This window comes from Podarcis cretensis, assembly GCF_951804945.1.
Source record: "Podarcis cretensis genome assembly, chromosome: 3".
NCBI lineage: Eukaryota > Metazoa > Chordata > Lepidosauria > Squamata > Lacertidae > Podarcis > Podarcis cretensis.
The window spans coordinates 55,751,575-55,765,084 of record NC_137172.1 but is presented as its reverse complement, the minus strand read 5'-3'; the positions used below and the strand labels follow the sequence as shown (position 1 = coordinate 55,765,084).

Sequence of the window (13,510 nt, the reverse complement as noted above, 5' to 3'; positions counted from 1 at the left end):
TTGCTGCAGTTATTTGAATCGTTCTTGTTTTATTTATTTCAAAGGATTTTTATACCTCTTGATTGTAATAAAACCTCAAAGCGGTTTACGAAAAACATAAAACAATAAAATTACCCTCCCCCAAAGTTAAAAAACAACTTTTTAAAACATAAAAAATTAAAATAAACAATAAGCTAAAAACCAGAGTAAAACACATGTCATCTGGATAGGCTTGCCTAAACAAAAATATTCTTAGCAGGTGCCGAAAAGAGTACAGTGAAAGAGGCCTACCTTACATCAATAGGCAGGGAATTCCAAAGTGTGGATACTGCCACAATAAATGATTGATTTCTTACAAACGTGAAGCAAGAGTTATGTGGCATCTGTAACCGTGCCAGTTTTGCAGGTCAAAGTGGTCAAGTCGGTATGTATGAAGTTAGGCAATCTCACTAGTAAATGACCTCAGGCTGTTAAAAGTTTCATATATTAATAGGAACACCTTGAACTTGGCCCGACAGTAAATCTGCAACCAGTACAGATCTCTGTGCAGGGGTGTTCTATGCTGGCAGAATCTCACTCCCCTCTTGGCAATCATGCTGTGGCATGCTGCACTAACTGTTGCTTTCAGATCAAGCACAAGTGAAGCCTCACATAGAGCACATTGCAGTAATCCAGTGCTGAAGTGACCAGTGAATGAGCTACACTCAGCTTTCAAATAGCTACCGTATTTTTCGCTCTATAGGACGCACCGTCCCATAAGGCGCACTTAGTTTTTTGGGGGGGGAAATAAAGGGGAAAAAATTATTTCCCCCCAGGCGCGGGGCTGGGGCGGGGGAGGCCCAAGCTTCCCCCGACCCCAGTCCCCAAACAGGCAGCTCTCTGCAAGCCGTGGGAGCCCAGCGCTGGCTCCCGCTGCTTGCTGAGAGGTCCGCGAAGCCTGGACGCGCTGAGCTCAGCGCACGCAGGCTTCGGCATGCAGGCAACTCTCCGCAAGCAGCGGGAGTGCTCCTGCTGCTTGCGGAGAGGTCCGCGAAGCCTGGAGAGCGAGAGGGGTCGGTGCGCACCGACCCCTCTCGCTCTCCAGGCTTCAGCGAAAACCTGCATTCGTCCCATAGGACGCACACACATTTCCCCTTCATTTTTGGAGGGGAAAAAAGTGCGTCCTATAGGGCGAAAAATACGGTACATTAAAAATTCAGTGTGAAACTTCCCCAAGATTAAAAAGATATTTTTGCAGAAAGGAGCTTTCTGAAAAAGAAGCTGAAGAATAATAGATGTTAAGTCACATATGTGGCTGTCTGGATCACGGCTTCTTTCATGCTTGATTATTGTTTTTCATACCAGTTTTGAATTGAGGACTGGGAGGAATCTGAAGATCTATGGCAGGCCCCTGACCTGCTCAAGAAGCATATGGGAGCAGGCCAAAGTCCCTATGTGACAGATGACTGTTCAAGATGTCACTGCAAGAGTGCGTTGTCTCACATTGCCACACTTGTTCTTTTCCCTAGGAATGGAAAACCGGTAAAAGGAAGGCAGAAAAAGATGAAGTTGTGGGTGTTATGGTCTTTTCTACTATGGAACCAGAAGCACCTGACTTGGATTTGTTAGAAATGTAAGGTGTTGGATTCTTCGTTTTCATGTCTTATTTCAAAATTGCTGTTGCCTGCTTTTTAAAAAAGGTGCACTTGTTTTTAAAGCATATTTAATCTAAAATGTAGGACTAAAATGTAGTTTTCACTTTGCAAAAGGGATGTAAACAGTACTGAGGGCATGTGGCCTCCTAGTCAGTATGCAAAAAGAAAAAAAAAATCCAGATAAAAAATGTTCACAGTAGAAAATGAGAAAAACCCTGTGTAATTCAGTTCTTCATTATACAGTGAACAGAAATGTGATGCAGTTGGGAAGTTCACTAAAGCCATGGATGATGGAGTTAAGGAGTTGTTGACAGTGGGCCACGAACACTGGAAACGCTGTACAGGACGTAAGTGTTGGAATATATTTAACACAATGAAATTTGTCGTTTCTTGACTATTTTTTTAATGTGTTTTTACAATGTGTAACAGGACTTACTTTGGCAAAAGACTAGAACTACTAGTGTAGTGTTCATGAAATGAATGAATTAATTCCATATAAAATATGCAGTCCACAAAAGTGACTGTTTTTGCCTCATAAACACTTGAAAGCTCTGGTTCTGACAGACGTTGCTTTTGGAAGTTGCCCTACAGCTTATGCATTCTTATTTTTTAACCATGCTTCTTGTTTTTTTAAGATGTTTGAATAAGTTCTCAAGATTTGGAATGGGTGTGGGTGTGTGTGTGTGTGTGTATTCTGGGTATAAAGAGCTCTTACAGAATGGTTTTTTCTCCTTCACATGATTTTGCAATGAGTATGTGTTTATCTACTGTAGGCAACTTTATTTACAGAATACTTGGCGAACAAAATGAATTTGCAAAGCTAGTAAATGGTTTAGATCTTGGTGTTTTGAAAGCATAAACGAGCTTGCCAGAAAAGATCACAGCAGAATAAACAGAGTCATCCAACTTGGTATAGCTGGATTAATGCCAGTTTTCCAAGATCCACCTTTTGAATGAATTTGGAAATGAACTATTGTTCATATTACTGGTATGGTTGTGTAGTGTGACAGTTTGCATACATGATTCACCAGCCATTTGTAGTATGTTTTTTAAAAAGCACAATTTCTCTAGAAAAGCATTTTCTGTGTGAAAGACTCAGACTACTTAACTGATCTGCACCAAGCTGCCATTTGAAAAGTAAATACACTACAGAACTGTTTAATGTAGCGCCATAGACCTTGGACTTCAGAAATGAGTTTCCCATTAGATCTTGAGGTCACAGGGGACACTGCAAGCTTGGGCCAAGCAGCTGAAGCACTTGTATACCCACTGATCAAAGTAAATGAACTAATGGCACCAAGAGGGCAGTGAAAGTACTAGTAATCAAGCCAGTGAATGTGAAATACAGTGGTACCTCGGGTTACAGACGCTTCAGGTTACAGACTCCGCTAACCCAGAAATAGTACCTTGGGTTAAGAACTTTGCTTCAGGATGAGAACAGAAATTGCGCGGCAGTGGGAGGCCCCATTAGCTAAAGTGGTACCTCAGCTTAAGAACAGTTTCAGGTTAAGAACGGACCTCCAGGACAAATTAAGTTCTTAACCCGAGGTACCACTGTAAATGTGGGGAGAGAGGTGGAGAATACAGGGACTATCAGAAAGAACTTTGGCTGCCTGCCATACTGGTGTTTATTTAGGTCAGGGGTCGGCAACCTAAGGTCCATGAGCCAGTAGCGGCCCATGAGGCTTGTCTAACCAGCCCATGGCGACCCCTGCCGCCCCCCGCTCTTACCGGCACGGTGCGGGGACCAACGTCCGGGTTGATGGTGCCTGTGTGCATACGCACGGGCACTGCTCCAACCCAGATTTGCACCGGAAACAGCATGTGCACACGTGTGGGATGGAGAAGCGCCCGTGTGCATGCACACATGCTGTTTCCGGCGCACATCCAGGTCAGAGGAGCGCCGGAAATAGCATGTGCGCATGGACGCTCCTCTGACCCGGAAGAGCGCATGGGCGCACACGCTCTGGCCCATCCTCCGACAGATGGAGCGTCGACTGGCCCATCCTCTGATAAGGTTGCCAACCTCATTTAGGTGGTGTTTTGTAGTCAGTTATTTGCTGAGTTGGCTCATGCATAATACTACATGCATGAATCTCAGCAAGCCCAAGTGAAGCACTGAGCTTATGCACTCATCCCTTCCCCGTGTCTCTTCCTGTTTGTGCCAGGAATGATGGATTAAAGCAAACAAATGGTTTCATAAACAAGCCAGCTTCAACTAAAGCTGGCTGGTTTAACAAACTATTGCTAGTAAATCAAGATCTCTGATAAATGCATAATGCTAAGTCAAGCTTCTTTGAAACAAAGTAATCTCAGCAGAAGTCCTCCTCTTTGCCACATGGGAGGTGGTGGCAGGGCGAGCCCCCCACGGTGTGCCTTCTTGTCACTCCCTCAAAGATGGCACCCAAGGCGCCCTGCCCCCCCCCTTTTGCTCCGCGCCTGATGGGAGGATGGGGAGGGGAGTTGTATGAGATCTGTACTGTACTTCACTTGGGCTCATTGGAGCTCATCTACATAACTCTGCATAGCCACTAAACATTAGCACTGCTTTTAAACAAGCTCATTACATTTTTCTGGCTTTACCAGATTATGTCTTAACGTTAAATCCTTTTTTTTTCTTTCAGCATTGCCCAAGGAATACCAGAAAATAGGAAAAGCTTTACAGGGTTTAGCAGTGGTTTTCCATAGCAGTGGTTATCAAGGTATTTCTTTCTAGCTCTGTTTTGATTTGTCTTTCAAAGCAACTTCACCTGTTTCTAGTATTTGGGCTGCATTAATTGGATGAGCTCGGAATAAATATTTTGGGTTTTTAATGGACTGAACTTCCTTCAAATGGCAGGTAAGCTGAACATATGAAAAGAGCCCTGCTGGATCAGGCGAAAGACTTACCTTGTCCCACACGCTATTCTCTCAGTGGCTATCAAGATGCCTATGAGTCCTTCCCTGTCATGCTCCGATTTATAAGGATTAGATATTGGGGTTAAATACTTGTTTTAAGCAAAGGCATCAATACAAGAAATACGATTTATTAATATAATCTCTGTTTGGAGAGTTATATTGATAGTGATTTCTTAAAAAATCAAAATATTGTGGTTTACTGTTGTAACCTCCCTTCTAGTAAGACTTTTACACAGGACAGCCTCTCAAACCAACTCAGTCACTGGCTCCCTTCTGATTTTTTGCCATACATTGTATATTTATACTCAGGCCTTTTCCACACACCTGCCTCAGCTTTTGCTTCTCATCCAACTCCTCAACAGCCTTTCCCTAACTGATAGCTAACTCCCAGCTGTCTGGAACATCAGTTAATTGTTGTGACCCAGAGCAATCACACTAAAATTACCTTTTTCCTCATGGATTGGTTTATTCTTCACATTTGAAGTAAGTCTTAAGTAAGATTTTTATATTAAGTATTGATTTACTTCCACAAATACTTATAAACCTTCTACTATAGAAATCACTGCATGTACCAACAAACACTTATTTTAAAATGTAGATGTTTCTACATGTCCCATTTTTGTTTGTTTCAGCGACTCATTTTTGACGTACTTGAAAACCTCTGTGTCGCATTTGTTTTTAGGAGAGTCTGACCTCCATGAAGCAATAACAGAAGCAGGAAAAACATATGAAGAAATTGCCAGTCTTGTGGCAGAACAGGTATGTCATACTACATCCATGACATCCATGATGGGTGAGTTCAAATGGAGCAGGTGTTTGCTTACATGGTGAGCCACCTTCTTCTGGAGCAGGTTGGGGAGAAGAGAAACAAGAGGTCATGTTGTACAAGTGGGCAAAGTTCATTGGATGGCTGTGTCCCTAGGAATGCATAGCATACTTTGAGTGATTATAAAGGTGCTAAGAATTTAGCAAGAGTTGGTGATTATAAAACACTTTGAGGTCCGTCTGTCCCTTACAATCAAGCAGTATATAAATTTTATGAAATAAATAAAACCTACCACCATAGTCATGGTATGCAGAAGCCTGCTTCTGTATCAGTAAATGAATGGGAAATTTGTGTGTAACTGGGAGCTGGGCATGCAACTCCTAACCTGCTAGCTCTATAAAGTGCAGGGGGCAGAGGCTAGATTCAGCCACACCAACACATGATTTGCAGGATATGTGCCTCTTTTTAAAGGGCTATGGGCAAAAAAACCCCTGAAATCTTATACCCCCTGTTGTATTGAAGCCTATTTGTACAAAGATTGGGTAAAATACAGTGATTTATGTTCACTGATTTTATATTTGAATTTGCTATATTTTTTAAAGTAACAATTTCTTACACATATCCATTTGCAATTTATAGATGAGCTGCCATTTTTCAGCACTCAAACTTCATGGTCCCCTCCCCATTGGTAGTCTTCTGATTTTCAGTTTAGATGTCGAGCTTGTATGACCTATTGTTACGGAGTCAATAACTGGATTCCCCCCCCCCCCTTATCAGCCAAAGCAGGATCTTCATTTTCTAATGGAAACCAATCATGAATACAAAGGATTTCTTGGTTGCTTCCCAGATATCATAGGTGCTCACAAGGTAAGGCGCCTTTTTCACCATGACTTTTAATGAGGTGGGTGCTACTTATCATAGTGTAAGTTATGCAGACTCTCAGTCTCTTCAGGAAAGGAAAAGGGGTCTTGCTACTACCTGCTAAGTTTTGGGATGTGTGTATTTTAGTTGGTTTTTGTATTTGATTGGTTGCTGAAGTGGATGGAAGTATTTTTCCTGCTTGTTTTTAGGGTGAAGGGGTGTTCTGCCTGCCCTTTTTTGCATTGTTTGGGGAATTGCTTTACACCTTGGAGGTTTGGCTTTTGATGTTTGCTTTTTTTGGTTTGGGTGTATGTGTTTGGTCTGCAGGGTGTGTTTTTTTTGCGGGGGGGGGGGGAGCAGTTCTGAGCACCACCAATTTTTCTACTGGGAAATGAGTATTTTGTGTCGCCTACAGTAAGTTCTTGGATTTCCAGATGTGCCTGCAGGCCAAGAAAGGTTGGGGGTTCTTGTCCTAGGGTATTTGGAGAAGGGGTATAGCTCACTTGCAGAGCATCTGCCTTGCAGGCAAAATGGCTCAGCTTCAGTCCCCAGGTGGGGCTGAGAAAGATTATCTTCTGAAATACTGGGGAACCACTGCCACTGAGTTTCAACACTACTGAGCTAGATAGTCCAGTGGCCTGACTCATAACAAGGCAGCTTCCTGTGAAGACCAAGATAAGAAGGCTGCATAGAGTATGGTGCACACTGTATAGTTCTCACACTTGAGGAAACCCAAAATAGTCTCTCTGGTTTATAAAGTGTGATGGAAGCTGAGAGCTTCAGTCACTATTTTGAGAGGACTTTCAAGAGCACTTTTCTGTGGAAGAAACTATTAGGGAACAATTCAGCATAGCATTATGAAAATTGTTCCATCAGTGCAAGCATTTCACCTTGCCAGATGGAACAATCCCGCCTCTCCTCCCCCTGCATACGCTGTTCTAGGGGTTCTTCTGACCACCCAAAGAGCCAGTTGAGGGGTTGGCGAGCTGAGAAAATGCTGTTGAGCTAGCACAAGTCCTTAGTTGAATCTGGCCTTAAGACATTAAATATCCACATAGACAACCTCTAATTTTGGTTGATTATCTGCCCCACAAAACCCAGGCATTTTATTCAAAGTCAGGCTGATTACGACAAGATAGGTGTTACAGTGTTGTAGCTGTGTTTACCCTTTGTGACTGCCCCCTTCAGGATACATGAAAATGGCTAAGCATCTTTTGTGGCTATGCTTTAATGTATTTTAGTAGCTTAAATTTAAACTTAATTTTGAAACTACTGCCCACTGCCTTTCCCAAGCCAGTTTTGCAACAGTGCTGCTTGCTGTGCTGTGCAGAGGATTGCAGTTCTGCATGCATAAATAGCAGCACAAAACTAGTGTACATTGCAGCTTTGTTTTATAGTTCCCACAGCATGCCCTATGATTGTGTGAATTGGTTTGGAGGAAGATTAAGTATGTGGTGGTTGATTCTACCATACAACACTCCTCCTTCCAGGTTTTGTAAATTTTTGAGGGAGGGGAGGGAGTCTTAGGAAATAGAATGAACGCAGATACAACACAGGCAAATGAAACTAATTAATTTAATTTGAGATGCTTTTCCGTTGATGCTTTATGTGATGTTTTGTCTTAACAGGGAGCAATAGAAAAAGTGAAGGAAAGTGATAAATTAGTTGCTACCAGCAAAATCACCCCACAGGATAAACAAAACATGCTGAAGCGTGTAAGCACCATGTCATATGCACTACAAGGTAAAATGTACTTTGCATTTAAATGACATGGTTTCCCATGTTAATTGGGAATGGGGATAGAAGGGGATTGGTGAAAGGGAATTTTAAGAATAATTTTAGTCACATTACAAATACGTGATGTTTATATGGTTTGGGGTGCAGGGAGCGAAGAGGTTTTCTCCACCTGTCTGAATTCATTGGTGTCCCCTCCGTGTCTCTCTCTGTGTGTACTCAGAAAGGAATCCCTTTCACTTGCTTTCTGGAACAGTAGCAGTATTCGTCCACTGTATGAAGTCTTCTGTATGCTTATGTAAGAACAGCAGTGTCAAACAACATAAGGCAGGCTTTTGGGTTGACCTGCATATGATTGCGGAGTGTAATCTGAGGTGACATTGGGTGAGGTAGTCAGTCTTTATTCTTAATTAGTTAAGACAAAATACTTCAGTCTCAAATCTGCCTTTCATTGGCTCTGCCAGTTGGGTGGGGTATAAATAATAAAATGGTTGTTGTTGGTTGTTGCTGCTGCTGCTGTCATGCCTTCAACAGAAAAATGGTTTCCTACCCCTCCACTACCATAAAGTGCAAATCTGGCATTTTGCTTGGATTCCTAAATGAGTAAAAATTTATTCCTTTTTGGAGCCAGACTTCAATATGTGCTCTGGTTTTGATTTTACAGCTGAAATGAATCACTTCCACAGTAACCGAATTTATGATTACAATAGTGTGATGCGCTTGTATCTGGAGCAACAGGCACAGTTCTATGAAACAGTAAGTTGCAATGTGTCTTGAACTCTCTCTGTCTGCACTTGCTTATTCTTCCAAAATTTCATATTTTTTCATAAAAATTATACAAACCACTTGATTGTAAAAAAAAACAAAACCTTCCATGGACTGTTTCAAGTGCATTTGTGCTCAAATACTCATCATGTGCTTGAAATTGTTGACTTGAACTATGGTTAGTTCAGAAACACATCATGTGGTGAACAAATTTATTTTTAAAATACAGGTTTATGAAGTAATAGTTCTTTCATCCCCTCATTGGAAAATGCTACTTGGCACTGCCAATTCTTCCTCCACCACATACTTCGCATGACAAGACTATGCAGCTGCTGCTTGCTTTTTGGCTGGGATTCACAATGAATTGCATTTGGCAGTTCATTAGCAATTCTTTTCATTCCTTTCAGAGAAGGGATAAAGATTAAGCTGTATGCAGTTATTCCGCTTAATTCTCTCTAATTTCATCCCTTTTATACCTTGGAAAGTGAACACGTGTAGTGTTAGCCTAATGGGGGGTGGGGGTGGCAGCTTCTCTCTTTTCCTCCTAATAGTGACTCCAGCATTTATTTATGTATTTGTACTGCCCTTCCTCAAACAGTCCCAGAGCAAGTCACAAAGACATTACAGTTAAAACAAGTACAGTGTATGTTAAAATCATAAAACACAACTACGAAACAACCAATAACCAAGTAATAAAGCATCAGCACCAAAGAGCAGTACATAGCAAAGCAGGAGGAGCGACAACCCTCACTCACCCAAAGGCCTGGGTAAGAGGTGCATCATCACCAGTCGTCAAAGCATCCAGTGGATGCACAAAGTGCACCTCAGAGGGAAGGTCATTCTACAACCAGGGTCCGCCACACAGAAAGCTGTCCCTTGACCAAAGAGGTGGCAGCTCCTCTAACAGGACATCTCCTGCTTATCTTAATATCCTGGTAGGTCAATGTGGAAGGAGCTGCTGCTTCAGATATTTGAGATGAGCTGTTTTCAGCATTATTATTATTATTATTATTATTATTATTATTAGGACATTGGTGACACTGTGGTCTAAACCACTGAGCCTCGCTGATCAGAAGATTGGCAGTTCGAATCTGCGTGAGCTCCTGTTGCTCTATCCCAGCTTCTGACACCCTAGCAGTTTGAAAGCACAACAGTGCAAGTAGATAAATTGGTACTGCTGTGGCTGAAAAGTAAATAGTGTTTCCATGCGCTCTGGCTTCCGTCACAGTGTTCCATTGAGCCAGTAGCAGTTTAGGCATGCTGTCCACATGACCCAGAAAGCTGTCTGTGGCCTGAAACAAGATGAGTGCCACACCCCATGGTCACCTTTGACTGGACTTTACCTTTACCTTTTACCTATAATTACAAAAATAAATAGTAAAAACTACAGAAAAAAATCCCAAAGTGTGTATACACACACACACACACACACACACACACACACACACAGTGTGCTTTTTTCTGAGGGAATGCCGGGATATGCATACCCCTAAACATTTTGTGAATCTAAGTTTGGCCTCATTGAGGGGCAGTATTTCAATATGAGTAGGAAAATGAGAGTACCCCTAAATATTTTTTATAGAAAAAAGCAGTGTGTGTGTGTGTGTGTGTGTGTGTGTGTGTTTTACAACAGTTCCCACCCAACCCCACTCCCCAAAAAGATAAGCAGAAAATTACAATCCCAAAGCCTGAGTGGATGTTTTTACCTGGTGTCTAAAAAAGATAGTGATGGTGCTAGGAATGCCTCCCTGGGGAGAGCTTTCCATAAACAGGAAGCTTAACACCTGAAATTGGGCTCTCCAGCTAGTTGGAAACTATTGTTGTACATGTCCAGCCAGAGATATCCACCAGCAGCCGCTCAGCTGCATTCTGCACTAGTTACAACTTCAAAACCATGTTCAATGGCAGCTCTATAAAGAGTGCATTGCAACAGTCCAGTCTGGAAGTTACCAGAGGCCGGCTCACTATTATCAAGCTAGCCCTGGCCAGGTAGGGCCAGAGCTGGCAAACTAGCCATAAGTGGAAACAGGCACTGCTAGCCACTGACTCTACCTGGGCCTCAAGTGACAATGATGAATCAATGTGTACCCCCAAGCTACAAGCCTGTTCCTTCCAGGGAAGTGCAAATCAATCAAAGCTTCAAAAATGTGTGTGTGCATATAACTTGAAAGATGGAAGTTAATGTTTCTAACCACCAGACATTGTTGCCACTGGAAAACTCTGATACCTGTCTGGAAAGAATTGCCATTTTAGGTAACACAAGACAACTGTTCATACTTTCTCCTTTGGGATTACTCAGTAAACAGATTTAATTATTTGGTAACTTGCCTTTTAAAAAAATCATCTATATTTTTATTCATGATACAGCAACCTTTAAGAGTGCTAGAATATGCTTCAAATGGACAAATGTTTGAGCTGTCAAAGATAACAGGTTTCTTGAACAGCAAATTATTATAAAAGGTCTATACAGTTTGTTTACCTTTTCTATGTTAATGGAATGAATTGTTTAAAATGTTCTCATAAGATCTTTGAGATAAGGTTTATTTTATTTATTACAATTTATATAACGACTGTAAAAACCACCACCTCCAAGCGGTTTGCAAAAATAAACAAACCTGAATAATTCTGAATATATGGGGGTATCTCGCTTTTCATGTGCCATGTTTGTTTGTCTATTTCAGATTGCACAAAAGCTGAGGCAGGCTCTCAGTCGCTTTCCAATGATGTAGATACAGAGACAGATAATGAAGAACTCCAAAGTGCTTTTCTGATTTTTGGTGGGGCAGTGCAAATAAGTTAAGTCTTTGCCATCCAAAAAGCCTTTTTTTAAAGAAATAAAATGCAAAAGAAAGTGAAAATTTCAGGAGTTTACTTTGTTAACCTAAATGCCTTGGATATTTATGTATATTTTTATCCTATATGCTTTCCCCTCCTACCCACTATCTTAGTAGAACTGGAAAATGCCCTATATTAGGGAAGGGTAATCTATGGCTCTCCAGTTGGAGCTAGCTCCCATCCTCATTGACCATTGCCTTGGTTCCAGGGCTGTGGGAGTTGGAATTCAATTACATCTGGAGGGCCATGGGCTCCCCTACTCTGCTTTATGATAGGGCTTCAAATTGCCAAATGGTTTGTTGCCAAGGGTTACATACTCTATAAGAGTATTCTGTGTCACCTAATTAGATTTTTTAAAATACTTTATCCTGATTGCTGAAATGCTTTCTAGCATATACTTTTTTTGTTACGAGCCTGCTGTTGAAAGCAGTTTAGCTTCCCTCTCCTGTAGCAATGGTATACAAAATCTGAAATAAAGTTGCTGACGCATATGAGAATCTTTTAATATCCTGTCCTTGAACCACAGATGCCTCAAAACATGAGGGCTAGATTATTATTTTCTTCCTGTCTATATGAGAAAAAAAGAGAGCTGAACCTAAAGACAGCCATTCCAAACATCTGGAAAATATTGTTCCATCCAGTAATTCTGAGCCATGCACTTTGGTTAACTACCCAATAGTCATGGTTGTGTGTTTGGAGCCTTTTTGCTCTGTCCTTACCAAGTGTGTAGCATCAATAGTGTCTCATGTCCCATCACCACTGCCATGATAGAAAATGTTTCAAGGTCACTGCCAGATTCTGGGTGCTTATATAATAGCATGATACTACATTTTTGATCCACTTTAAAACGATCCCATAATGGCCAAAATTCATTATTTTTTACCTCTGGAAAACAGACCATTTATTCAGGTGTTGGAATACAACATGGGCTTATAAAACAAGTATCTACTTCAAAATGCAATTATGCTTGAAATGTTATGTTCAGGCCACTGGTGTTAAAACAGCTTTTGCATACCAGCAGTGGGCAATAAAGGCTTGAAGGTGTGTTGCCACAAATTTTCTCACTGTACCACACACAACTTCCATTAGAATTAGTCTTCACTGCATAAATAAACATTATTTTATCTACCAAGTCATTCTAAGAGAGTAGTACTCCCTATATGTTCTGTTGACTTGTGCGCTGTTGTCATTTTGTGTGTGTTAGAGTAATAAAGAATCTCTGTCTGCCATGATAATATAATGCTATACCCCGCCCCCCCCCCAAAAAAACACAAAATCCTAGAAGGTAAACATGGCTCAATCCTCTCTATTGTCAGGTGTTTAATTATTTTTCTACATTTTTTTTGTTTTCCTATTAATTTAGTTTGTCTTCCAGAATTCCATAAAGTGTTATGATACAGCCATTCAGATATGTACAAATTGTAAAGAATGTGTATAAATGTTTTATGCCAAATGTAATGAGATCTATCTTGCATGTAGAAACAATTTATGAAGTTACTGCAAAGTGTATAGTAAATTCTAAGGCACTTTTTCACAGCACCACTTTTCCAGCATTTGTATATTCACTTTTTGTGTCAATCTTTGTTACTGGTTCGCTGAGGATTTCTTTTTACCAAACTTTAAATTGATCCTGATGACAGAAGTTGCAGACTTACCATCTTTAACAGACAAACTGGGACAGAAGAACAGAAGAGATGGTTTCAGTGTGGAAAAGCCATGTATGTAGCAAGACCATTTGAAAAGGCAGATCTGTAACTTCCCAGCAAATTAAGTCTTTAAATTGATAATAAATATTTATACATAAAAGAAACTTTGTGCCCCCCACCATTATTTTGCTACTCTATAAAAACAGGTGTTTACAGGTACCACCACATCTGTACTTTTCACCAAGGACACCTCTCCTATTTTATGTTAGGATGCAGTTTTTGAACCAAAGTTGCAATTTTCTCCTGGCAGTAAGAGGCTTCTTTTAAGTGCTTGAAATCTACAAAGCTTCTGCACAAATATCATTCTGGTTACCGTATTACATCCTGAAAGA

General features: G+C 41.0%; 1 protein-coding gene across 3 annotated transcripts in view; it reads left to right on the top strand.

The window, feature by feature from the left end:
* SNX9 (sorting nexin 9) overlaps nt 1-13,282 on the top strand; it is a 43,438-nt gene extending 30,156 nt beyond the window's left edge. For all 3 annotated transcript variants that reach the window (XM_079971879.1, XM_079971880.1, XM_079971878.1), the window contains 8 exons: nt 1,488-1,591; nt 1,857-1,960; nt 4,238-4,315; nt 5,194-5,270; nt 6,055-6,144; nt 7,767-7,881; nt 8,537-8,628; nt 11,319-13,282. In XM_079971879.1, coding sequence (XP_079828005.1) covers nt 1,488-1,591; nt 1,857-1,960; nt 4,238-4,315; nt 5,194-5,270; nt 6,055-6,144; nt 7,767-7,881; nt 8,537-8,628; nt 11,319-11,366 — 708 coding nt within the window. In that variant the 3' untranslated portion in view covers nt 11,367-13,282. The remainder of the gene's footprint in view (nt 1-1,487; nt 1,592-1,856; nt 1,961-4,237; nt 4,316-5,193; nt 5,271-6,054; nt 6,145-7,766; nt 7,882-8,536; nt 8,629-11,318) is intronic.
* Nucleotides 13,283-13,510: the final 228 nt, after the last annotated feature.